This window comes from Caretta caretta, chromosome 14 (assembly GCF_965140235.1).
Source record: "Caretta caretta isolate rCarCar2 chromosome 14, rCarCar1.hap1, whole genome shotgun sequence".
Taxonomy (NCBI): domain Eukaryota; kingdom Metazoa; phylum Chordata; order Testudines; family Cheloniidae; genus Caretta; species Caretta caretta.
In genome coordinates this window covers 1,027,935-1,053,814 of record NC_134219.1, presented here as the reverse complement: position 1 = coordinate 1,053,814, position 25,880 = coordinate 1,027,935, and the positions used below count along the sequence as shown (strand labels likewise).

General features: G+C 59.9%; 1 protein-coding gene across 6 annotated transcripts; it reads left to right on the top strand.

Annotated features, from left to right (window-relative positions):
• The first annotated feature begins 80 nt into the window (after positions 1-80).
• Positions 81-21,091, top strand: TMC6 (transmembrane channel like 6). Of its 6 annotated transcripts, XM_075119140.1 has the most exons (22): positions 81-373; positions 794-888; positions 1,505-1,687; positions 2,525-2,643; positions 3,359-3,490; positions 4,572-4,730; positions 7,954-8,059; positions 8,297-8,393; positions 9,774-10,028; positions 10,576-10,760; positions 11,006-11,150; positions 12,075-12,230; positions 12,439-12,614; positions 13,058-13,142; positions 15,239-15,336; positions 15,521-15,616; positions 16,683-16,758; positions 17,112-17,245; positions 17,805-17,981; positions 18,719-18,797; positions 19,668-19,746; positions 20,541-21,091. In XM_075119140.1, exons 3-22 carry the CDS (start codon positions 1,632-1,634, stop codon positions 20,561-20,563), a joined length of 2,433 nt encoding a protein of 810 aa, XP_074975241.1. In that variant the 5' UTR covers positions 81-373; positions 794-888; positions 1,505-1,631; the 3' UTR covers positions 20,564-21,091. The 6 variants fall into 6 exon arrangements, with proteins under 6 accessions (XP_074975241.1, XP_074975242.1, XP_048673184.2 ...); XM_075119141.1 differs by lacking the exon at positions 794-888; XM_048817227.2 differs by lacking the exon at positions 81-373 and having other exon boundaries at positions 445-888.
• Positions 21,092-25,880: the final 4,789 nt, after the last annotated feature.

Below are 25,880 nucleotides of genomic sequence, written 5' to 3'. Positions count from 1 at the left end.
GTGCATAGGTGATCAGAGGCATTCACAGCCAGTCAGGGGGTCTGGTTAGTGCAGGAGCTCGCTCAGGCCATGGCTCGTTCTGCCAGTGCCTTGCACAGACTTTCCAGCTCACTCAGGGTGCAAAATGCATCTTGGTATGTGACCCTCTGGAAGCTGGACTGGGTGAGACGGGGACACCCCTCCCCTGGCCTTGGGCTGCACGGGGCATTGTGTGGGGAGAGGACAAAGGGTTTGCATTTACATGCTGCCCAGGCAGGGACACACAGGCAGTTTGTTCTGGTGCCCACTGAGGAATCAGAACTGGGAGTGCGGAGGAGAGAGTGGCTCCTTTCTCCTGCCTGTTCTGGTTGGGGGAGTAGCCCCGACACACAGGGTAAGGCCCCAGCTTTTCCCTCTCTCTGACGCACGTACGGCAGGCTTGGCACTGTGGTTTCTGAGTCCTGACCCTAGGTGCTGCAGGGCTCCCAGCCAGTGCCCAGCATTGACCATCTGGTCTCTCGGCTGGCCAGCCAGAGGGTGGATCACTGCCTGGGAGCTGCTCGCACTGCATGACATACGGTGCCTGGGGCTTTGCACAGAGCAAGTGGTCGGCTGGGAACAGACAGAGCCCCTAGCTGGAACCCTGCAAGGATGCCTGGGTAGGGCTGGAGGAGGAGTCCCTGCCAGGGCAGAGGGAGCCAGGGGGTTAGTGTCTCTCTGGGCAAGGTGCGGCAGCGCCGAGGAAAGGAGGTCGAGGTTGCCGTAGTGCAGAGGATGTGGGAGAGATCTCTCCTCATCGCTGTTTTCTCTGCAGTTTCTTTTTACGAGTCGGTGCGTTTCCGCTTCCTTGGCCGTAAGCTGTAACGAAAGGTCAGGGCCCTTGTGTGAAAAAGGAAGCAAGTGCCCTAGGTGAGTGGTTTTCAGACTCTTTTTCTAGGAACCCAGTTGAAGAAAATCGTTGATGCCCACGACCCTACTGAGCTGGGGATGAGGGGTTTGGGGAGTTGGAGGGGCTCAGGGCTGGGGCAGAGGGTTGGGATGCAGGAGGGGCTCAGGGCTCTGGGCTGGGGGTGCAGGCTCTGGGGTGCAGGAAGGAGTTCTGGGTTTGGGGGGGCTCAGGGCTGGGGCAGGGGATTGGGGCACAGGGTTAGGGCACGTTAGAAACACCTAGTCTCCACCCCCCCCGGGAATAGCCCCTCGGGCACGATCTGCTGGCCCTGGGCCCGCAGCCCCGAGCCTGCTGCTGCGTCTTCACGATCTGCACAACAGGGCGGGTGTGTTACTGAATCGCAGCTGTTGTCCCCTCCTCTCTTCCTTCCTCTTCCCCGTGTTTTGTGCTGTGCTGCCTGACTCAGCACAGCCCCTGTGTTTCCGTGGGACTCGCCTGGGAGGTGGCAGAGCCCAGCACACCCTTCTCCAGCAGCCAGCCCCCGCTCACTGGGCTGAATTAGCTGGGGAATTGCCCAGCCAGCACCCTCGGCTGTACTCTGCCCATGGCTCACTAGCCCTGGGGGGCCTGTTTTAGAAACGACAAGTGGGAGATGAAGAGAAGAGGGCGCTGCTGAGAGAGAGAGAGTTGTTTGGAGAACTCCAGGCCCCGGTGTTGTCTGGATCCGGCCTCGAGCTGCTGGAATTGCACTTGAGACCCTGAGATGACCCAGCCATTCTCTTTCACCCTTTGCGTTCCGGAGAGTAGGGACGGTGCCAGGTGAGTTGCATGGCCATTTGCCTCCTTGCTGCCTGGGAGGGGAGCACTCCATCTGTCCAGACCTGCACCTCTGACGTGCCCACCACCGAGGTGTCTAGGGTCCATTTATGTAACTCAGAGCAGCAACCCTGCTGCCCCACTTGACTGCCTGCCAGGGGCATGGTCCCTGGACTCTGCCCACTCCACTGGGGAACCTATCCAGACACAGCCATTGCATCCTGTCCTTAACACGGCAGCACTCGGGCTTCTCCCAGTCTGTGGTGGGAGGGAGCCTCTCAGCCCGAGCCATCCACCCTGGCCCTGGAGAGGCTCCCACTGGCCCTGCCAAGAGGGTGTGCTGGTGGAGCACGGCTGCCACAGCAACAGCCTCCATTGTGGGGGCACTTGTCTGCCCTCCCCATGTGGGGATGGGGGCCGTGCAGCTCAGAACTTGCCGCCCTGGGGATACCGAGGGGAAACGGGAAGATTGGTGCAGCGCGTCCCTGTGCAGACAGAATTGTCCTGGGGTGGCAATGAGGGTGATCCCGCTCGGGAGTTGCTCTGGGGCAGTGGCCCCATGGGCTCTGTGACCCTGCATGGTAGCAACTCCACAGGCCTTGGAACTCAGTCAGATCCCCTGGCCATGGCTCTTGGGTTCTTCTGGGGTGCAGCCAGGGGCTGCTGTGTCCCAGCACCACCCCCGCTGAGTTGACAAGAGGATGCTGCTAGAATCTGGCATCTTTACAAACCTGTGACCTGGCCACCTCCCGTCTTGAGCCCAAAGGCCGCGGGTTACAGTCATGGTGGGCGCGGTTACCTGCCGCTCAGCCTGTATCTTGGCTTCCGTGTTTCCCACAGCCCAGATCTGAGCCTGGGCGATGAGGGTGCTATGCACAGTTCCTTCCAGCAGCTCCTCCAGGAGCAGGAGCAGGAGCAGGAGCTGCAGGAGCTGCAGGAGCTGACCGTCGGGGGCAGAGGTAAAGCAGTGACCTGCAGCACGGGTGTATCTGGGGGCGCTTTGCAGCCCAAAAAGCTGTGTGTGCTGGGGGGGCACAGGTTATAGCTCAGATACGAAGCCTAGTTTGTGCTCCTGAGACTCTTCCTGGCATTTACTAGTACAACGTTCCACTGTCCAAGCGCTCGCCAAGGTGTCCCCCCCGCCCCTCACCCCCTCCCACACCCCAACCACCTGCCCCAGCCCAGTGAAAGTGAGTGAGGGTGGGGGAGACTGAACCGTCTAGGGAGGGGGAATGTAGTGAGTGGGGGGCAGGGCTGTGGGGCAGGGTGGGGGGCCTCAGGGAAGGGGTGAGGCTAGGGTGTTCAGTTTTGTGCTATTAGAAAGTTGGCAACCCTGTCGCCAAGCCGTCAGGAGGGGCCCATGGAGCTCGGGCAAGCTTGCTGACAAGGGAGGCTCTGAGCCCTCGGGCCGGGTGCTGGAACAGACAGACCCTGTGGGGGTTAGCAGGGAGCACTCTGTTCCTGGGGTGCCTCTGGCCAGTGCCACTGCAGGGGCCAGCAGCTCGTCTCGGGGCCAGGCGTCTGCTCTGAACAGGTGCAGGCCTGAGCGAAGCATATGGGGAGCCCAGGCTCGGAGCTGCAGGCCTGGCTGGGGATTGTCCCCAGGAGCCCGCAGGGAACTCCCTCTCTGATCCCGACAGGCAGAGCTCAGTGCATTTCCTCGCCTTCTCCCAGAAAACCTGGCCCAAGGGGCTGCTGCAGCCGGCCGCACTGAGGTCTGGGAGGAGCCAGAGCCGAGGGGAGAGCACCCGGATTTCTCTTCAGCCACGCTACAGATCCTTGCCCGCATGCCCAGCCGCACCATCGGTGAGCATGAGCCCCGGGAAGCCAACCACGCAGCCCCAGCCCGTCTCCGGTCCTGCTGCCCGCCCCCAGCCTGGCCTGATCCCCGTACAGAGTGGGCTGAGGAGACTGGAGCCAAGAGTCCTGGGCCCGCTCATGGCTGCATGGCCCAGGCGCCGGCTAGTCGCACCTCCCGACCCAGCTGGACCAGCCCCAGGTGTCACGGAGCGTGGGGGAGTCCAGGCGCTGCACCCCTCTTCCTGGGATTCACTGAGACTCTCAGCCAGCCAGTAAAACAGGTTTATTGGACAACAGGAACACAGTCCAAAACAGAGCTTGTGGGTACAACGAGGACCCCTCAGTCAAGTCCTTCTGGGGGAGCAGGGAGCTTAGACCCCAGCCCTGGGGTTCCCTGCGTTCCTCCACCCAGCCCCAAACTGAAACCAACCCCCACCCAGCAGGCCCCCTCCTGCAGCCTCCGTCCACATTCCTGGGCAGAGGTGTCACCTCCCCCTCCCCCTCCTGGCTCAGGGGACAGGCTCTCAGGTCTCCCCTCCCCAGGGCACATTCCCAGGTCAACCCTCCCTGCTGCGTCCCATCCTCACACCGGGGCAGACCAGTGGTTCTCCAAGAGCCAAACCTGCCCTCACCTGCCCGCCCCAAGCTGTGCCCCACACCCGCCTGCCCCAATACCATTCCACGCCAACCCCTGCCCCAAACCGTGCCCCCCACCCTGCCCTCACCCCAATATCATCCCACCATCACCTGCCTGTCCGCCCCGGGCTGCAGCCCCTGACCTCCACCAGCACCCTGCCCCCACCTGCGCCAAGCTGTGCCCCCCACCCCGCCACTACCGTGTCCCCACCAAACCCGCCCTGCCCCAACCCCCACTGTAGGAACCTGAGCAGCGCAATGCCCCCAGCTGGGACCCCCATTCATGAGGCAGCTGGAAGCAAAGCTGAGGGGAGGGGGACCCGATGCCTCTGCCTGGGCAGCCCCCGAGGAGACCTGTCTTCCAGAGGCTGCCGATCGCCCGGCCCCGCTGGCTCCCTGCGCCAGGGAGCGTGCATTCGCTCACCCCCAGCGTGCCGGCTGTGTGTTCCAGGGCACAGCCGAGGAGCCATTATCTCACAGTGCTACAACCGCACAACCAAGCTTCGCCGCCGGAGCAGCCGGCCGCCGCTGCACCAAGTGTCCCGCTCTGCACGGCCCAGCCTGCGGCAGTACGACCTGGAGCTGGACGCCGGCCGCTCAGAGCAGGAAGGTGAGCAGCTGGTGCTGCAGCTGGTGCTGGGAGTGCCATGCACTGCTCGGGCTGCAGGGCCAGGCATCCCAGCGCCCCCTCGGGATTGGGGGGGCCACGTGTCCAGCGCCCCCCTCGGGATTGGGGGGGCCACGTGACCAGCGCCCCCCTCGGGATTGGGGGGGCCACGTGACCAGCGCCCCCCTCGGGATTGGGGGGGCCAGGCATCCCAGCGCCCCCCTCGGGATTGGGGGGGGCAGGCATCCCAGCGCCCCCCTCGGGATTGGGGGGGCCAGGCATCCCAGCGCCCCCCTCGGGATTGGGGGGGCCACGTGTCCAGCGCCCCCCTCGGGATGGGGAAAGGGCCATGTGACCAGCGCCCCCCTCGGGATGGGGAAAGGGCCATGTGACCAGCGCCCCCCTCGGGATTGGGGGGGCCACGTGACCAGCGCCCCCCTCGGGATTGGGGGGGCCACGTGACCAGCGCCCCCCTCGGGATTGGGGGGCCACGTGACCAGCGCCCCCCTCGGGATTGGGGGGCCAGGCATCCCAGCGCCCCCCTCGGGATTGGGGGAGGGGCCACGTGACCAGCGCCCCCCTCGGGATTGGGGGAGGGACCACGTGTCCAGCGCCCCCCTCGGGATTGGGGGGGCCACATGACCAGCGCCCCCCTCGGGATTGGGGGGGCCACGTGTCCAGCGCCCCCCTCGGGATTGGGGGGGCCACGTGTCCAGCGCCCCCCTCGGGATTGGGGAAAGGGCCACGTGTCCAGCGCCCCCCTCGGGATTGGGGGGGCCAGGCATCCCAGCGCCCCCCTCGGGATTGGGGGAGGGACCACGTGTCCAGCACCCCCCTCGGGATTGGGGGAGGGGCCACGTGTCCAGCGCCCCCCTCGGGATTGGGGGAGGGGCCACGTGTCCAGCGCCCCCCTCGGGATGGGGAAAGGGCCACGTGTCCAGCGCCCCCCTCGGGATTGGGGGAGGGGCCACGTGTCCAGCGCCCCCCTCGGGATGGGGAAAGGGCCACGTGTCCAGCGCCCCCCTCGGGATTGGGGGGGCCACGTGTCCAGCGCCCCCCTCGGGATGGGGAAAGGGCCATGTGACCAGCGCCCCCCTCGGGATGGGGAAAGGGCCATGTGACCAGCGCCCCCCTCGGGATTGGGGGGGCCACGTGACCAGCGCCCCCCTCGGGATTGGGGGGGCCACGTGACCAGCGCCCCCCTCGGGATTGGGGGGGCCACGTGACCAGCGCCCCCCTCGGGATTGGGGGGCCACGTGACCAGCGCCCCCCTCGGGATTGGGGGAGGGGCCACGTGACCAGCGCCCCCCTCGGGATTGGGGGAGGGACCACGTGTCCAGCGCCCCCCTCGGGATTGGGGGGGCCACATGACCAGCGCCCCCCTCGGGATTGGGGGGGCCACGTGTCCAGCGCCCCCCTCGGGATTGGGGGGGCCACGTGTCCAGCGCCCCCCTCGGGATTGGGGAAAGGGCCACGTGTCCAGCGCCCCCCTCGGGATTGGGGGGGCCAGGCATCCCAGCGCCCCCCTCGGGATTGGGGGAGGGACCACGTGTCCAGCGCCCCCCTCGGGATTGGGGGAGGGGCCACGTGTCCAGCGCCCCCCTCGGGATTGGGGGAGGGGCCACGTGTCCAGCGCCCCCCTCGGGATGGGGAAAGGGCCACGTGTCCAGCGCCCCCCTCGGGATGGGGAAAGGGCCACGTGTCCAGCGCCCCCCTCGGGATTGGGGGAGGGGCCACGTGTCCAGCGCCCCCCTCGGGATTGGGGGAGGGGCCACGTGTCCAGCGCCCCCCTCGGGATGGGGAAAGGGCCACGTGTCCAGCGCCCCCCTCGGGATTGGGGGGGCCAGGCATCCCAGCGCCCCCCTCGGGATGGGGAAAGGGCCACGTGTCCAGCGCCCCCCTCGGGATGGGGAAAGGGCCACGTGTCCAGCGCCCCCCTCGGGATGGGGAAAGGGCCACGTGACCAGCGCCCCCCTCGGGATTGGGGGAGGGGCCACGTGTCCAGCGCCCCCCTCGGGATTGGGGGAGGGGCCACGTGTCCAGCGCCCCCCTCGGGATTGGGGGAGGGGCCACGTGTCCAGCGCCCCCCTCGGGATGGGGAAAGGGCCACGTGTCCAGCGCCCCCCTCGGGATTGGGGGAGGGGCCACGTGTCCAGCGCCCCCCTCGGGATTGGGGGAGGGGCCACGTGTCCAGCGCCCCCCTCGGGATTGGGGGAGGGGCCACGTGTCCAGCGCCCCCCTCGGGATGGGGAAAGGGCCACGTGTCCAGCGCCCCCCTCGGGATTGGGGGAGGGGCCACGTGTCCAGCGCCCCCCTCGGGATTGGGGGAGGGGCCACGTGTCCAGCGCCCCCCTCGGGATTGGGGGAGGGGCCACGTGTCCAGCGCCCCCCTCGGGATGGGGAAAGGGCCACGTGTCCAGCGCCCCCCTCGGGATTGGGGGAGGGGCCACGTGTCCAGCGCCCCCCTCGGGATGGGGAAAGGGCCACGTGTCCAGCGCCCCCCTCGGGATGGGGAAAGGGCCACGTGTCCAGCGCCCCCCTCGGGATGGGGAAAGGGCCACGTGTCCAGCGCCCCCCTCGGGATGGGGAAAGGGCCACGTGACCAGCGCCCCCCTCGGGATTGGGGGAGGGGCCACGTGTCCAGCGCCCCCCTCGGGATGGGGAAAGGGCCACGTGTCCAGCGCCCCCCTCGGGATTGGGAGAGGGGCCACGTGTCCAGCGCCCCCCTCGGGATGGGGAGGGGCCACGTGACCAGCGCCCCCCTCGGGATGGGGAAAGGGCCACGTGACCAGCGCCCCCCTCGGGATTGGGGGAGGGGCCACGTGTCCAGCGCCCCCCTCGGGATGGGGAAAGGGCCACGTGTCCAGCGCCCCCCTCGGGATGGGGAAAGGGCCACGTGTCCAGCGCCCCCCTCGGGATGGGGAAAGGGCCACGTGTCCAGCGCCCCCCTCTGGATGGGGAGGGGCCACGTGACCAGCGCCCCCCTCGGGATGGGGAAAGGGCCACGTGTCCAGCGCCGCCCCCCCCCCCCCCCGGGATGGCAGCGATGCTGAGCTGGGGCGATGGCCTGGAACGGAATTCCTGCCCCATCTCATTCCCTGCTCCCCCCACACCTTGGCTGAGAATGGGCCGGTCCCTGCAGCCCATGGACATGGAGGCTCCCCCTCTTCTGCCAAGGGTGCCCCACTTCGCCCTGCGTGACCCTTGCTGCGACTCTCCTCCCCAGACACACACAGCCTGCTGGTGAAGGAGCTGCAGACCCTCTCGAGCAGCCAGAGGAACCACATACTGCAGGCGATGCCCGTGAGCCTGGCAGAGAAACGCAGCCTCAGGTCCGTCCCCACCAGGGACAGGGGAAGCAGCAGGTGCCAGCTCTGCCCACACCTAAGCGGAGTCTCTCTGGCCTGAGGAACCTGGGTGGGGCGGGGGCTCAGAGAGCGTGGGGGTGAATAGAGGAGGCCGGTGTCCCCTGTGGGCGGCGTGGGGTCTCCCAAGAGCAGAACTGTCCCCTCCTGCGGATTCTCCCTTGTGGTGTCTGAGCTGTGGTGTGACGGGACTGTGTGTTGCAGGCAGGAGTTGGGTGGACACAGAAGCACCCTGAGGAAACCCGAGAGGACCAGGTGGCCTTTGTCCTGCTGCGGCCAACTCAAACACGACTTCATCACAGTAAGTCCTGCCCCCACCCACTGCAGGTGCCAGGCTGGGCCCTTGGCAGCACCGGCTGCTGGGCCAGGAGGGGCGGATCTGATTTTTGTCTGGAGAAACCTCGCAGAGTCAAAGGCCCCGTGCTGCAGGACAGGAGCCCCTGATCTCCTCTCCCTCCCCGCACTCCCCACCCCAGGCTGTGGCCCCTGGCAGAGTCCTGCAGTTCGCGCCAGGCCCTGCTGCACTCCTGTCTCTCGCTGGGAATTAAGATAGTGGCTGTTTTTTTCCCCAGTTGTTTATGAAGCAGCTCAGATAAATTCAGAGCTGGGCGGAGCCCCCCAGGGAGGGGGCCCTGGGGACTCTCCAGCGTCTGTGGGAACAGGCGCCTTGTCTGGTCATAGATTTCAGAGTAACAGCCGTGTTAGTCTGTATTGAAGTGAGCTGTAGCTCACGAAAGCTTATGCTCAAATAAATTGGTTAGTCTCTAAGGTGCCACAAGTACTCCTTTTCTTTTTGTCTGGTCATAGAATCATAGAAGATCAGGGTTGGAAGGGACCTCAGGAGATCATCTAGTCCAACCCCCTGCTCAAAGCAGGACCAATCCCCAATTTTTTCCCCGATCCCTAAATGGCCCCCTCAAGGATTGAGCTCACAACCCTGGGTTTAGCAGGCCAATGCTCAAACTGAGCTCTCCCTCCCCCCGGGTCTCCCCGTGTGTCCTGGGAAGCTGAAGGCTTGGGATTTCTGCTGGGAAGGGAGCACATTTCTGGGGGCAGGGGAAGGTCTAGCCCAGCACTCACTGGCCAGGGTGGTTCTGTTTGTCCTACTGGGGGTTCTCTCCCTGTTATGCTGAGTGCTCCCTGCCTGGAGCTGTCACTGGCATGGGGCCAGGACCTGCCCGGGCTGAGCCCTGGCGCTGTGGTGAATGGTGGGGGCCTGGTTCTGGTAGGTGCACAGAGCCCCCGAGCTGGTGACAGCCCTTCCACCGGAGACTCCAGCAGTGCAGACCGAACGGCGCGAGATGCGCACGGGACACCTGAGACGTGATGCTTAAAGGACACAAACCTCTTCCAGTCGCAGCTGCCATTGTGCTCAGCTCCCAGGGGCATGGTACATCTCTGTCCGTCCCTCTGCGCCCCTGGGCCACTCAGCAAAGCCCTCGCTGGAGTAGCCGAGCGGGAGGAAGGCGATGGGGCCGGGAGCAGCAGAGGGAGAGCATGGCAGGCTAGAGTCCAGGAGCAGCTTGGCTGCGCTAAGCAGAGTTGGGCCTTGCGAGACGGTAGCAGCATGCGCGCTGCAGGGATTCCCACAGCTGAGAGGGGAGGTTGGAGGGGCTGCAGGGGTGCCTCGGACGGGTTGGCCCTGGCCCCCTTTTCTGAGCGGAGTTCTGTTCCCCTCCAGGGGTTCCGAAGTCTCTGGGATGGGTTCCTCTCCCTCCTCCACTCCCTCCAGCCCTGGCATCAGTCCCTGAAGCAGATCGGCGGCCGCTTCGGCTCCAGTGTCTTGTCCTACTTCCTCTTCCTCAAGACGCTTCTCACGTTCAATGCCTTCTTGTTCCTGACCCTCTTGATCTTCGTGGTAGCCACGCAGGCCAGGTACCCCCCGGCCGCTGGGAACAGCAGGCTCTTCACAGGGCTTGAGCTCCTCACGGGGGCGGTGAGTACTGCGCTGGAGGGCGAGACCTCGGAGACCCACCTCCCTCTGTCTGCGTTCCCCAGCCCCGGGGCAGCACCCACATGCCCTGCCACCCCTCGGTGCTCAGGCACAGACAGGATCTGCATCCCCTGCTCAGCAGGAGCTCTGCTTCCAGCCCAGAGCCAGGTGCTTCAGAGAAAGGTGCCCCCGCCCTGCAACAGGGCCTGGGGCCCGCCGTACAGCAGCTGCAGCCTGCATCGGATTTCTTTGGCCCGGACAGGGGACCGGATCCCAGGGACGGGCGGGGGGAGAGGGGAGCAGCACCACCACTGCTGAGCAGCACCCGTCATGGTGCCTGGAGGTGGAGCCCAGGGATCATAGAGACGTCGGGCTGGAAGGGCCCTCGAGAGGCAGGACCAAGAAACCCGAGACCCACCTGTGTTTGTCCAGCCTGTTCCTAAAACCCTCCAGCGACGGGGATCCACGTCTCCCTTGGGAGCCCATGCAGAGTCCCCCTGCTCTGCAGCTGGGGGAGGCAGTGGGGCCCACTCCTGTCCTCTCCCTGCAGGGCTACTTCACTCAGACGCTGATGTACTACGGCTACTACAGTAACTTCACCCTGAACGACCCCTGCACCCCCAGCTGTGGGAGGTGCCAGCCTGGCAAAGGCCATCTCCCGTACAACATGCCGCTGGCCTATGTGTTCACCATTGGGGTCTCCTTCTTCAGTACATGCATCCTGCTGGTGTACAGGTAAGGCGCCCTCCCTGCTCACTGGCTGTGCCTTGCATTATTCACCCAGGCGCCCTCATCTGAGCACTTACCCCCCACCGCCCCGACCTCTGGGCCCACCCTGTCTGAGCTATTGTATGGCCTCTGCCCCTTGACTTACCCCAGCCCCATGCTCTCCACGGCACCCACTGATGGCTCGGAAATGCCCCCCTTTCCTTTCCTTTCTCATCTCTGCAATCTCCGTTCCCTGGCTGCTCCTCTTTCAGCATGTCCCGATCCTTTGGCGAGAGTTACCGCGTGGGCAGCACGTCGGGGCACTTTGCCATGAAAGTGTTCTGTGCCTGGGACTACAAGGTGATCCAGAGACGCTCCGTCAGGCTGCAGAACGAAAACATCCGGACCCAGCTGAAGGCGAGTGCTGCGCAGAGGATTTCCACCCGGCTCCAGGCTCATTGAGACGGCCTGGGTTGGCCACAGGGTTCAAGCAATGGCCTGAGATTTGGCAGATGTGGGTTCAACTCCTGGCTCTGCCACAGTCTCCCTGTGGGACCTTGGGCAAGACCCTTAAACTCTGTGCCTCAGTCCCCCTCTGTTCAAGCCAGGGGGCAACACTGCCTGCTCTGGCTTGTCTAGGGAGCTGGGAAGCACTTCGAGTTAGAAGTCTTTTTCCTTGTGTACAGGTAGCACCTAGCCCCAGGGACCCCTGGGCTCAGTGGGACCTGTGGGCACTACCCCAATTATAACAATATCACTGACCATATTATAGATTCAGTTCCTCTATTAGGGACCAAACTGTGCAGACTTTCACGCACAGCTCTGCCGGTGCCCTGTAGCCCAGACTCACAGCTGCCCCTGCCCCTCCTCCCACAGCTGTGCCGGTGCCCCTCACTATTGCTCTGCCCCGCTGTGTTACTCCTGGGCTGCTCCTGAGCCAGGAACGACCACCATGGTGGCTTTGTGACTGGGCAAGCTGGGGATTAAATTGAAGCCACAAAATTCACTTTCACTTGTGACCTAAAGCGGGATTTGAGCCTGAATCCCCACAGCTGAAAGATGGGTGTGTTACACCAGGTCCTGGCCCATTCCCCAAGGATCGACCCCTGCCCTCGTGTTGGAAACTCCCCTCTTCCGCCCCTTGGGACAACAGCTCTCTTGGTGCATCCAAAGGCCCTGGGTCCTTTGGCTGCTCCCGGGTCCATTCCACCACTCCCTCCTTCCTGGGGAGGCGTTCGCCGCTCCTGACCTGCAGCCCGTTCCCAGCGAACGCTGTGCCCGCCTGTCAGCCCCAGGAACGTCGGTACAATCAGGACAGTCCGTTGCGGTGGTGTTTTGCAGGAGCTGCTAGGAGAGTGGCAATCCAAGTCCCGCCCACTGAGCCTGTGCAGGAGGCTCGGCAGGATGGTGGTTCTCAGTCTGGCCTGGGCACTGTCCCTGGGCACCGTCCTAGGCTGTGTCATCGCAGTGTATTACTTCTCCGAACACCTGCTCAAGGTGAGTGCGGGCCCTGTGCTGGGCCCTCCTCTCATAAGGGGCTGTCATCCCTGCCTGGAGGGGCATCCCGGAGCTAGCGGGGCGGGGGCCGGGCTCTGCAGAGACACGGGCAGTCGCACTGTTCCCGAGAGGCCAGGGATGCTCTGGTGCAGCCAGAGTCCTGTGTGTGGTCTGCAGGCCAGTAATCCCCTTGGTGCTGGCTTTCCAGGTGCACCTGGACAGCCGAGACGGGGGGAGCAGCGAGGCCCGGCAGGAAGCCTTCCTGCTGGTCCTGCCTATGGTGGTGTCCCTGATGAACCTGGTGATGCCGTACCTGTATAACCTGCTGGCAGCCTGGGAGAAGCAGGAGTCTCCAGCGCTGGAGGTGTACGTGGCCATCTGCAGGTAGGGCGGTGGGGGTGGGGCGTACCCCCCTCTGTCTGGGGGTTTCTTTTGCTCTTGGTTGCTGTGTTACAGCTAGAAATCCAGCACTGGGAGCCTGGGACTCCCTGAAGGACCTGGGCTTGAGCACCCCTCTCAGTGAGCCACAGGCCTTCCGTCCTCCTCCTCCTCCTCCTTCTTGTGCTCCGGGGCGGGCCCGGGCTGCTCTTAGGCCGGGCCAGGGACTGCCCCAGGGGGACAATGGAGATGCATGCAGCTGGTGCCTTCCACTGCCAGGCACTCTGCACTGAGATCTCGGAGCAGCTGAACGGAGCAGGCGAGCTCACGTGCTTTTGCCCACCAGAGCTCTCTGTCCATCCCTGCCCTGCTCCTCTTGCTGGCATGGGATCGCTCTCTCTCACTCACTCTCCGATACCTCCCTCTCTCCCTTTCTCTTTCGTCCTGAGGAATTTGATTCTGAAGATGGTCGTCCTGGGCCTGCTGTGTTACCACTGGCTGAGTCGGAAGAGGGGATACTACTTGGAGGACGAGGTCAGTCTGCATTGGTTGCAACCTCTGCTTGTTGAGAGCTGGGCCCTTGCAGCTCTGGGCCCCTGCACCTGGCCCACAGCTGCATGGGCTGTGCAGAAATGAGGATTAAATGGATTTTGTGCATGCTGAGGGAACAAGAGCTACTCGGAGCTACTGAATGGCCCAACTGCACCCTTCAGAGAGAGGAGCACTCATTTAAGCTCTCCCATTGGCCCAGGGATATTGGGACAATCTGCCACCCCTGCTGTGCTGGGTTCAGATTATCAGAGCAGATCCCAAGCTAAATATGAGTCAACAGTGTAACACTGTGCAAAAAAAGCAAACATCCTTCTGTGATGTATTAGCAGGAGTGTTGTAAGCAAGACATGAAGTAATTCTTCTGCTTTACTCTGCACTGATTAGGCCCCAACTGGAGTATTGTGTCCAGTTCTGGGCACCACATTTCAGGAAAGATGTGGACAAATTGGAGAAAATGCAGAGAAGAGCGACAAAAATGATTAAAGGTCAAGAAAACATGACCTATGAAGAGAAATGGAAAAACCAGGGTTTGTTTAGTCTGGAGAAGAGAAGACGGAGCAGGACATGATAACTATTTTCAAGAACATAAAAGGTTGTTAAAGGGAGAAAAATTGTTCTCTTTAACCTCTGAGGACAGGACAAGAAGCAAGGGGCTTAAATTGCAGCAAGGGAGGTTTAGGTTGGACATTAGGAAAAACTTCCCAACTGTCAGAGTGGTTAAGCACTGGAATAAATTGCAGAGGGAGGTTGTGGAATCTCCATCCTTGGGGATTTTTAAGAGCAGGTTAGACAAACACCTGTCAGGGATGGTCTAGTTCAGTGGTCACCAGCCAGTCGATCTTGATCGACTGGTTGATCCTGGGGACTCTCCCAGTCAATCCCAATCTCTGGTGGTGTAGCAGGGCTGCCGCTAAGGCAGGCTCCCTATGTGCCCTGGCCCCACGCTGCTCCCGGAAGCGGCCCGTGTGCCCCGGGAGGGAGGGGGGCAGGGGTCTCTGAGCGCTGCTCCTGTCTGCAAGCACCGCCCCCGCAGCTCCCATTGGCCAGGAATGAGGAACTGTGGCTAATGGGAACTTTGGCGTTGGTGCCTGCAGAGAGGGGCAGCGTGCAGAGCCAAGTCCCCCCCCTGCTCCCTCCCAGGGCCCACAGTGGCGTGTTGGCCCCTTCCAGGAGCTGCATGGGGCCAGGACAGGCAGGAAGCCTGCCTTAGCCTCGCTCACTGCTCACCAAGGTAAGTACCACCCGGTGGGAGGCCACACCTCAATCCCCAGCCCTGAGCCCCCTCCCAGAGTCAGCACCCCATACCCCCTCCTGCACCCCACACCCACTCCTGCACCCCAACACTCTGCCCCAGCCCAGATTCCCCTTCTGCATCCAAACTCTCTCCCAGAGCTTGCACCCCTCACCCCAACCCCCTGCCCCAGGCTCAGCCCAGAGCCCCCTCACATACTGCGAACCTCTCGGCCCTAGCCCAGAGCCCACACCCCGTCCCGAACCCCAACCCCCTGCCCCAGCCCGGTGAAAGTGAGTGAGGGTGGGAGAGAGTGAACGACGGAGAGAGGGGGGAGATGGAGTAAGCAGGACTGGGCCTCGGGGAAGGGGTGGAGTAGATCCTGGGTTGCCTTTATATTCAAAAAGTGATCTTGGGCATAAAAAGGCTGGAGACCACTGGTCTAGATAATACTTAGGCCTGCCACGAGCGCAGAGGACTGGACTAGAGACCTCTCGAGGTCCCTTCCAGTCCTGCGATTCTGTGATTGTTGCTGGCCCTTGCAATGGGCAGGGATGGCACAATGCAGCATAGCAAAGGTCCCGAGTTCCCCTTTCGAAGAGGCAGAGTGTCGTGATCTGAATGCTCAGTGGCTAGGTTTGGCTAGCGAGTGAGAATGTTGCCAGCCCACCAGTTGCCATGGGAAGAGTGCCTTAGCGGGCAGGGCACCATGAGTGAGTGCCCCACTGTTGAGGGAGCTGCAGGGCAGGTGTTCGCAGATCTTGCTTGGGAGCCACAGGAGAGCGGGTGGGAGGAGGGAGCCATCTCTACCCTTTCCCTGATACCACCCATGCCTGTGTTTTCCCAGTGCTGGGAGACGTCTGTGGGGCAGGAGCTGTACCGCTTTGTGGTGATGGATTTCGTGTTCACGCTCCTGGACACTTTCCTTGGGGAGCTGCTCTGGAGGTAATGCTCGTGCGGTGCCCATCCCTGGTGCTGGGGCCTCCCCGGCTCCGCCTTGCAGAGGCAGCTCTGGCTTGCTGGGACATTGGCACATCTTGCTTGCAAGGTTGATCTCTGTTGGAGTGAAAGTTCAGGGGCTGAGTGTCCTGCGGCCTCAGCCCCTTGAGAGTCTCTCTCTGTCTTCCAGGCTCATCTTGGAGAAGAAGCTGATGAGGAAGCAGAGGCCTGAGTTTGACATTGCCCGGAACGTGCTGGAGCTGATCTATGGGCAGACTCTGACCTGGTGAGGCATCTCCTGCTGCCAGTGGTTCAACAGCTTCCCCCCACCCCTCTGTTACCCGAGTAGCTAGAGCCTCTTCCCAGAGCCAGGAGAGGCAGATCCGCTTCACAAGCCGATAGGCGGCTGCCCGATTACACAGGTGCTCACGCAGGAGCTCAGACACAGAGCAGCGAGCACCTTTAAACCCCCCTACACACGCAGCTCCCCCGGGAGCGAGAACGCCCCAGGCGGGAAGGTGCCTGACACGCTGCGGGCGAGATAAGGACCTGTGCAGAACAGAACGTGCGTGGAAGGAGGGCAAATGCTCTGGGGGCCAGGTGTAAGGTCAGGATTACGATTCCCTCGCAACCTGGAGCAGGAGTCGTGTCAATGGCAGAACAAGGCCTTGTGTAGTAACTAACCGTTGGCCTTATTTGTGATTCGTTCAGTGCTTGTCGCTTCCACCCCCACTCAGGCCATCCCGGTTTCTGCCCTTTGTTTCTCTTCTCTCCAAGTCGCTTCTGTTCCTCCAGCCAGACTCCTAGTCGAGTTCCCCCGTCTGAGCCACGCAGGCACCATGCAAGGGTCACACTCCACTCGTATGTAGCAGGTTTTCTCTGCAGACTCCAGGGCTAGAAACTCACTGTGTGAAAAAGGAAACTGGAAAGGCCACGCCGTGTGGGTACGGTGTGGGGGTCATGTTGTCAGGCAGGCCAGACGGGCCCCTGGGCCGCACCCTCTGGGTACGGCGTGGGGGTTGTGTTGTCAGGCAGGCAGGATCGGGTGCCTGGGCCGAGCCGTGTGGGTACGGCTTGGGGGTCCCCTTGTCAGGCGGGCCGGATCGGGCCCCCGGGCCACGCCGTGGGCTTCCACTGCCATTGGATGACAGCGCATCTCCTGCCCCACTGAGCTCCCGGAGGGTCCCCTGCTGCCGCCCATGTTCTGGCTCCATTGTGCACTTTGGAAGCCCCCCAGCTGGAGGAGAACAAGGCAATGACCATGTTGCCCCATGGCTGGGGGCACTGGCTCCTGGGGGCGGGGGAGGGCAGGGCTCTCACAAATGTACTGTATCTTTCCTTCTTCCTTTCAGGCTGGGGGTTCTCTTTTGCCCCCTCCTCCCAGCCGTCCAGATCCTCAAGCTGGTGCTCCTGTTCTACATCAAGAAGGTAACGGTCGTCCCCACCCACCGGCCTTCGGCTCGCAGCTGCTGTTCGGCCTCAGCCAGTGCTGCAGCTGCAATCACGCTGTCCAGAGCCGGGAGGTCTAGAGGCTGGATGGGGGGAAAGGTCCCTGTCCAGTTCTATAGTCAGCTCTGTCCAGAAACAGAGGAGAGCTCCCTGGGAAGGGAGGGGACAGACGGGCGTTCCTCACCTGCACCAGGTCTCACCCTCTCCATTTCTATTAGCAGCAGTGGCCTGGGACTCCCTGGGCCAGAGAACATCTGTCCTGTGTGCCAGCTGATGGGGGGTTGTTACACTCGGGTCAGAAGTTAGTAGCTGGTTTAACTCTGTATCTCCAGACCAGCCTGATGAAGAACTGCCAGTCTCCCAGCAAGCCGTGGCGCGCATCTCACATGAGCACTGTCTTCATCACCCTCCTGTGCTTCCCCTCGTTCCTGGGCGCCGCGATCTTCCTCTCCTACACCATCTGGGCGTGAGTGTGTGTAATGAGAACCCTCTGTGCCTACAGAGAGAATGGAGCCAACCAGCTGTGGGGTCTGACTGCTCTACCCTCCCCTTCCCCCCTCCAGCTTCCCAGTGCTTGGGACACAAAGGCTGATTGGGACCAGTCTGCTCCTCGGGGCTGGGCCTGTCTCAGAGCTGCCTGTAAGTCACCGTGCGTGCTTTAGCACTGTACGAATAAAGGCAGCCAGGGGATATTTCCGCAGAGAGGATTCGCCTGCCTCCGACTCAGCCCTGCGGTTTCTAAACACCTGTGCACAGCTGGGGGTGGGGCGGGGAGGCGGGGGTGCCTTGGATCAAATCCCTGCTAGAGGAAGTCTTTCCCGGGGCATGGCTGCAGTTGGAGCCCATTCTAGGTGGCATGGAAATCAGGTTTGTGTTGTTTCTGGAGGTAACATCTAGATTCCACACCAAAGGCACAAAGCCCAGGTCAGGTCAGGCGGTGGTTCTGGTAACAAGTGAATTGCAGCTGGAAGTCGTCCTCTACCACAGGTGTCCATTTGACTTTCATCTGCTCTTTGTCTGCCCAGAGTGAGACCATCCAAAACATGTGGCCCGTTCCGGATGCAGGAGACCATCTACGAGTCAGGGAAGACTTGGGTTCAAGAGCTGGAGAAATGCAGCCCAAACATCGCCTGGTTCACCTGGATCCACAAACACCTGGTGGGAAATACCTTCTTCCTGTTCTTTGTGTCCGGAGTCCTGCTGTGAGTATGACTGACTTCAGAATCCAAGCCTGAAAACTACAGGCAAACACACCAGGCTGGGCTCCCCGTAGCTGAGAATAGCTGCTCAAGGCATTCAGTCCTTGTACTTTGAGCTCCCTGGTAAGCCGGGACAGCGTCACCCAGGAGCATTCCTGCCTCCGCCCAGAGAGCAGCACTGGTCCTACACTGGGTTTGGCACGACCCTTTGAACCTAGCTGTTATTTCTCCTTACCACGGCCTCACTCTCCCGTGGGTGGAAGCCTGGAAGAAGGTGTTGGTGCCCCTGCTCCGGCAGCTAATGGAGCGGCGCCCCTGAATCAGGGGGTGGAGCTGCCTCTTCTGCATGAGGGGGTCAGATGTGTCACCCCACTGAAGTCGTGAAGCACAGTCTGACACCCTCACCCCACGCATTGCATCGCCAAGGGGGGAGCTGGAGGGCTGCTCGGGGAGTGCGTGTCCCACTCCTCACTCCCTGGCCGCCTGAGGCCGTGAAACAAGTGGCTGAGCGCAGAGAAATTCGTTGGGAGGAGAGGTTGGGTGTGTGAGAAAGGAGGTCTCTGACTGGCTGCTGGGGCCAGCCCAGTTGTCCCCCCCCATCCCCTGTCCGTCCTCCCCCCTGTCCCCTGCTCTGGCTTGGAGAGAATGGCAGGTGATCTAGCCATACATCTGGCATGCGTGGCCCCCTCAAATGTGGGCATCAGACCCTGAGGCCTGCAGTTCATGTCCTTCCATTGCAGAGCTGTGATCTACCTCCACATCCAGGTGGTGAAAGGCCAGCGGAGAATCATCCGCCTGCTGAAGGAACAGATTGCCAACGTGAGTTCATGGGGCCTCTGCATGCTGCTTGCTTCTTACTGCCTTATGTGTGGGACTTGGGGACCCAGGGAAAGCTGAATTGGGCCTGCCTCTGTGCCAGTACCTTAAAGAAGGCCCTACCATGGCACAGAGAAGTGCCTTTTACATGCAAAGGTTTAAGCCAAAGGTGTGAGGAGAGAGGCTGTTGGGAAGGCCAAGACTATAACTGAGTTCAAAAAAGAACTAGAGAAGTTCCCAGAGGACAGGTCCATCAATGGCTATTAGCCAGGATGGGCAGGGATGGTGTCCCTAGCCTCTATTTGCCAGATGCTGGGAAAGTGTGACTGGGGATGGATCACTTGAGGATTCCCTGTTCTGTTCATTCCCTCTGGGGCACCTGGCACTGGCCACTGTCGGAAGACAGGACACTGGGCTGGATGGACCATTGGTCTGACCCAGTGTGGCCGTTCTTATGAGGAGAGAAGGTTTATGGTACTTATTGGTAATCGGCTGTGGAGCCATAAGGAAAACTGGGGACATAGATTTCAAAGGAGCCAGTGGCTCGGCATTGGTTCCTTGTACCCCATGCTTACACCTCAGGAAGGTGATGGGAGGTGCAAGGTGTAGTCGAGTGGACAGAGCACGGGTCTGGGATCCAGGAACTCCTGAGTTCTAATGGGTGCCTCAGTTAGACACCTACACACACATTTAGGCACCCAAATGAGTGGCTGAGTTTTCACAAGTGCTGAACACCTGCAGCTCCCACTGGATTTTGGCCATAACAGCTGAGCGTTAGTTTCTCCATCTCTCCTATTACAGCGGCTTGTTTTGCCGGGGGTCATGGCCCTGTTCTGCCCCCCTTTGTTCACGGTGGTGTCTCTTCTGTTCTAGGAAGGGGAAGATAAGGTATTTCTCATTCAGAGGCTTCAGTGCATTTATGGGAAGCAAGAGACGCATCCTTGCATGCCAGGTGAGGCTCAGCGCGTGGCTGGGGGTGGGCAGGGGACGGAGTCGGACTGAAGCTCCTGGACATTGATGCTCCAAGGAGATGAAGGAAATGCTGGGGGGATTTATCCAACGCCTCGTCTGTAAGTGAATGAAGCCTGGGCCCAGCTGCCCTTTCCGCTGCCCCGCCCAGCTGAGTTCAGTACAGCTCTGGGCAGTGCAGGTGGCAGCCAGAGCTGCAAAGCAAAGGGCGTCTGTGGTGGGCAAACAGAATCAGCAGGGAATTGCCTGAGCTAGTCAGCATTTCCTAAGCGTCTCCTCCTGCAGAGGAGCAAAATCTCTACCACAGCTGCTGTGCTGCAACGGGGACCCAGATGGGCATCGCCTCCGCTTTCTATGGCAGAGGCAAATAGGTCCAATGTTCCCAGCTGACTTCATACCGAGGCAGACCAGGCCCTAACTGTGTGGCTGCTACCGTGCCTCACACACGCCACAGGGAATAGCTGCTCACTCCTCTTTCACTGGGAACAGCTTTTGACTGGGAAACCATTTCCCCTGTGCCTAGGGTGGCTGCGGGGCCATTCAATTCCAGGCCCTGCTGTTCCATGGCGAGGATACCAGGGTGCCTGTTGCCCCATCCAATCCCGGGGCAAGGGAGGCGCACAGGAACCAGAGAGGCTGGATTGTGAGCGAGGGACCATTTCCCTGTGCGTCTGGGCAGCAGCCACACTGGGAGCCAGGACCCGAGGGGCCCTTGGCATTATGGGAGCACAGAGATTTGATGATGACAATGACTGAAGCGCTCCCTTTGTGCTGTAGGAAGGAAGGAGCTGAATGCGTGACCAGGACTTTCCCTCTGGCCGCAGCCTCGCGTTGGAGAGACCGGAGCCGGGAATGGACTTTACAGGGCTGCGCTGAGAGATGCAGACATATCGCTGAGAAAACCAGTCTCCTGCTGGTGCTGGTACCCAGGCCCTGCCCTACAGCTGCACTGGCGTGTTCTCTTTGGGCAAAAACCTCCGCTCCTGTCATGAGCTGGTGCTTGTGACTCTGTCTCCCCAGGGAAGGCTGCCGAGACCTTGCCTTCCATCAGGGCACGGGGTCCAGAAGCCGTGCGGGCGGTCAGGCACGGCTAGAGCTGAGCACACCTGGTGCCAATGGGCCCAAACCAGCCTCTCGTCTGACAGTGGGATGTTTAACGCTGCTGGGCCTTCAGCGGGTGTCTGCGAAGCCACCAGACCCCAACCTGGCTGTCCCAGCAGCTGGGTGGTTTTCAGGAAGCCCCTCCCCTGGGGACATGTTAGCTGTTACTATTAAAACCACGCTCCCTCTTTCTAAGCTCCGAGTTCGGAGTGTGAATGGCAGAGCCATTTATGTTGTTGTTTTCAAGTTCTTCAGGAACTGGCCCAGCTGGTTGCTGGTGAGTGTTTTCTGGCACATGGCTGTGAAAAGAGGGAGCTCCTGGGGGAGCTCATTCTAACATCCTCACCTCTGTCCCAGAACCTTGTCTGAACTGACCAGGGCTTCTCCTTCCCCTGCAACCCCTTGCCCAGAAAGTCTGCCCCAAGGAGCTGATGTTCCAAAATCTGCTTTCACCGTTACGAGCTGTGAGGCAGCAGCCCATCCCAACAGCTTGGTGGCCACCCATGGCACCACTCATGGGCATCTGGCAATTGCTAACTACCTCCGGCCTTTGTTTCTCACTGGATGAGCATGGCTCCTTGGAGAGGCAGGCAAGGCAGAAAAGAATGGACTCAGCAAACTCCACAGCTATTACTGAATGCTAGGACTGACCAGTCAAGCACGGAGCTTTTGTTTCCTGGGGACTGGCAAGAGCATGAATGCCAGCTTCAGGGCAGACTGTTAGGAACCAGGGCTTAACCCCACATTGCCTGGGAGTTTTAGATTTCACCAGCCAGGTGTCAAGTGTGAACTCCTCAGGCACTGAAACAGCCTTAACATGGAATCACAGATAGACGATGTGACGAAGTGGAACTGTTATTAATGTTTCCTCTGAATAGTGTGGGGGTGCCTCAGTTTCCCCTAGGCAGTTCTGAAGTATCTAGGGGGTGTAAGGGTGTATGATCGTTGCAGAGCCCTAGAGGGCAGGGGTGTGCAGGGACACAGAGAATGGCCGACACCCTGTTTCCTGGCAACTGATGGCCTGGCCCTTCCCCCCCCCCCCCCCCCCGCAAGGTGAGAGCTAAAGGGTTGGAGAACAAAGGAATCCGGTGATCTCCTGGCCCGGGAAAGGGACAAAGCCCAGAGGAGGAGGGGGTGGAGGGTGAGTCAGTTTGGGGCTGGCTGGAGATGAGGAGTGAAGTGCAGACGTGTTGTCTGGCTCACCGCCCCCCAAAATGGACCCGGCTGAGGGGTCCAGTTCTCTGCACCTACAAGCTCTGTGTTAGACCATGTTCCTGTCATCTAAAAAACCTTCTGTTTTACTGGCTGGCTGAGAGTCATGTCTGACGGTAGAGTTGGGGGGCAGGACCCTCTGGCTTCCCCAGGACCCCGCCTGGGTGGACTCGCTGTGGGAAGCGCACGGAGGGGCAAAGGATGCTGAATGCTCCAAGGTCAGACCTAGGAAGGGGGAAGCTGTGTGAGCTTTGTGTCCTACAGACAGTCTGCTCACCGAAAGGAGACTGCCCCAGAGTCCTGCCTGGCTTCATGGGGAGCAGTTCCAGAGCATCGCCCAGGGACTCCATGACAGACTGGAGTGCCCAAGGGGACTATCTTGTCACCTAGGCAAGCTTGCCTTAGTGATAGATTCCCACAGTATTCTTGTCAGCAAGTTAAGGAAGTATGGGCTGGATGAATGCACTATAAGGTGGGTAGAAAGCTGGCTAGATTGTCGGGCTCAACGGGTAGTGATCAATGGCTCCATGTCTAGTTGGCAGCCGGTGTCAAGTGGAGTGCCCCAGGGGTCGGTCCTGGGGCCGGTTTTGTTCAATATCTTCATAAATGATCTGGAGGATGGTGTAGATTGCACTCTCAGCAAATTTGCGGATGATACTAAACTGGGAGGAGTGGTAGATACGCTGGAGGGGAGGGATAGGATACAGAAGGACCTAGACAAATTGGAGGATTGGGCCAAAAGAAATCTGATGAGGTTCAATAAGGATAAGTGCAGGGTCCTGCACTTAGGATGGAAGAATCCAATGCACCGCTACAGACTAGGGGCCGAAGGGCTAGGCAGCAGTTCTGCGGAAAAGGACCTAGGGGTGACAGTGGATGAGAAGCTGGATATGAGTCAGCAGTGTGCCCTTGTTGCCAAGAAGGCCAATGGCATTTTGGGATGTATAAGTAGGGGCATAGCGAGCAGATCGAGGGACGTGATCGTTCCCCTCTATTCGACATTGGTGAGGCCTCATCTGGAGTACTGTGTCCAGTTTTGGGCCCCACACTACAAGAAGGATGTGGATAAATTGGAGAGAGTCCAGCGAAAGGCAACAAAAATGATTAGGGGTCTAGAACACATGACTTATGAGGAGAGGCTGAGGGAGCTGGGATTGTTTAGTCTGTAGAAGAGAAGAATGAGGGGGGATTTGATAGCTGCTTTCAACTACCTGAAAGGGGGTTCCAAAGAGGATGGCTCTAGACTGTTCTCAATGGTATCAGATGACAGAACGAGGAGTAATGGTCTCAAGTTGCAGTGGGGGAGGTTTAGATTGGATATTAGGAAAAACTTTTTCACTAAGAGGGTGGTGAAACACTGGAATGCGTTACCTAGGGAGGTGGTAGAATCTCCTTCCTTAGAGGTTTTTAAGGTCAGGCTTGACAAAGCCCTGGCTGGGATGATTTAACTGGGAATTGGTCCTGCTTCGAGCAGGGGGTTGGACTAGATGACCTTCTGGGGTCCCTTCCAACCCTGATATTCTATGATTCTATGATAGATGGTCCCTTACACCCAAAATCACCATAGTCAGGTTACTCCCAGCCCCAAAGGACCAGTCACTTATCCCAGATCAATTGCACTTTAAATCTTACACCAAAGACAATACTTGTAGCCAATCCTGTAATAAACTATCTACAGATTTACTAACTAGGAAAAGGAAATAGATATTTACCAGGTTAAAGCAGGAAAAATGAGTTACAGTCTTAAGTTTCAAGAGGTAATAGAAGCTTCTATAATAAGTAAGTTCTGTATGACAAGTATCGGGGGCAGCCGTGTTAGTCTGTATCCACAAAAACAACCAGGAATCCGGTGGCACCTTAAAGACTAACCCATTTATCTGGGGAAAAAAAAAAAAAACGCTTATGCTCAAATAAAGCTGTTAGTCTTCAAGGTGCCACCGGACTCCTGGTTGTTTAAGTTCTGTATGTTCTTCAAGGCTAACCCAGGCCAAGCACTGCAGATCGTTTGCTTATGCTTACTAATCCTTGCCCCTCAAAGTCCAAGCAATATAAAGATACAGCTTCTCCTTGTTAGGGCTTTTTATCCCTTCCCTCCTTCTGCTTGGAGTTACAAGTTCAGCGGTTGGGAGGAATTCAGTTGCACATCGCCTCTTCGTTGTGTGTGGTGGGGGGAGCAACCAACAAAGTATTTTGTCCTCTGATGTCCCACAATGGTTCATCTGGTGGTGTTGGATCTTCTTTCCTTGGGGAGGAGAGAACACCTCTTGGGGCAATTGGTATTTCATGTTTGTTAATGCTTCTCTTCTGCCTGGTGATTTACAGTTACAGAGCAAACCCTTAACTAGTCACTTATAAGAGGAGCTAAGTGAGATTAATGCAGGCAGTAAGTTACGAGCATTTAATAAAGTCTGAACACTAAGCACATTTATAACTCAGCTTGCACCCGCTGCATGATGTCCTCCTCCCTCAGCGATTGTATTGCCTGGTGGGCCCTATCCACAGCCCACACAGACATCAAGCCTCACTCATGGAAGAGGGCCAGGATGTTACCCAAGAAGAAGGGGGTGAGTCAGGGCCATGCGCAGGCAGCTGGGAGGAGTTTTACGCACCCATGGGAATTTCCTGGCTTTGTCTGTCGCTGTTTACTGTACTTGCCCCTGCCCCCATCCTTTTGAAATGGCAGAGAGGCATGTGAGTAACCCCTGTGTGACTTGGCTCCAGCCCAGCTCTTTCCCCACAGCCAGGTGGTGTCTTGTCTTCTCAAAAGTTGTGTCAGGTCAGTGTGTAAGCTGTGGGGCCGTGTGCACAGGGTATGGGCTATGCTTATCAACACAACTGCAAGCATTCCTGTTTTGCAAACTTCTTCACAAAAACGGCCGCCATGTCACTGACACTGCACGCTGTCTTGGGAGGACAGGAGCAAGGGACCTTCTGAATCAGCTGAGTAAACATGCAGAGTCCTGTTAGTGTGGAGAACTAACTCACTGGTGTGGAGAACATGAATAAGGATGAGGAATTTACCCCTTCACAAAACACACAAACCAGGGGTCACCCAGTGAAATTCATAGACTGCGCTGCAGGTTTAAACCCAGCAAAGGAAGCACTGCTTCACAAAATACAGTCAACCTGCAAAACTCTCTGCCACAGGATGCGGTGAAGGCCAAAACTGTAACTGGCTTCAAAAAAAATTACACAAGCTCCTGGAGGATAGATCCATCCATGGCAATTAGCAAAGATGGTCAGGGACAGAACCCCATGCTGTGGCTATCCCAGACCCGCCATCAGAAGCTGGGACTGGACGACAGGGGATGGCTCACTTGATAATTCTGTTCTGTTCACGCCCGCCGAAGCACCGGCCCTGGCCAGCGGTGGAAGTCGGAATATTGGGCTAGCGGAACATTGGCCTCACCTGGTATGGCCGGTCTTTTGTTCTTAGTTTATGCCAAGGCTCTCCTGACTCAGGGTATGGGAGGGACAGACCCCGGCAGGACCCCTCAGTAGCTGGGAGAAGTTAAATGGATTCACCTTCTGTGCAACACCCAGAGTTCCCAGAACAGCTGTGGCCCAAATCCAGCAATGGCCAGGGCTGTGGGGCAGCCCAGGGGCCGAGCAAGCTGCTGCCAGAAAGCACACAAATTGACTAGCGCCTGCTCCAGCAAGTCAGCCAGGGCTGGGTCACCAACCCACATGCCCAGGCTCTGTGTCATGCCGCGGGGAGCGGGACAGGTTCCTCCCTGGGTACTGAGTGGGGGAAAGGGGCAGACTCCCCTGGAGGGAAGGGGCAGGGGGCAGACACGCAGGGCA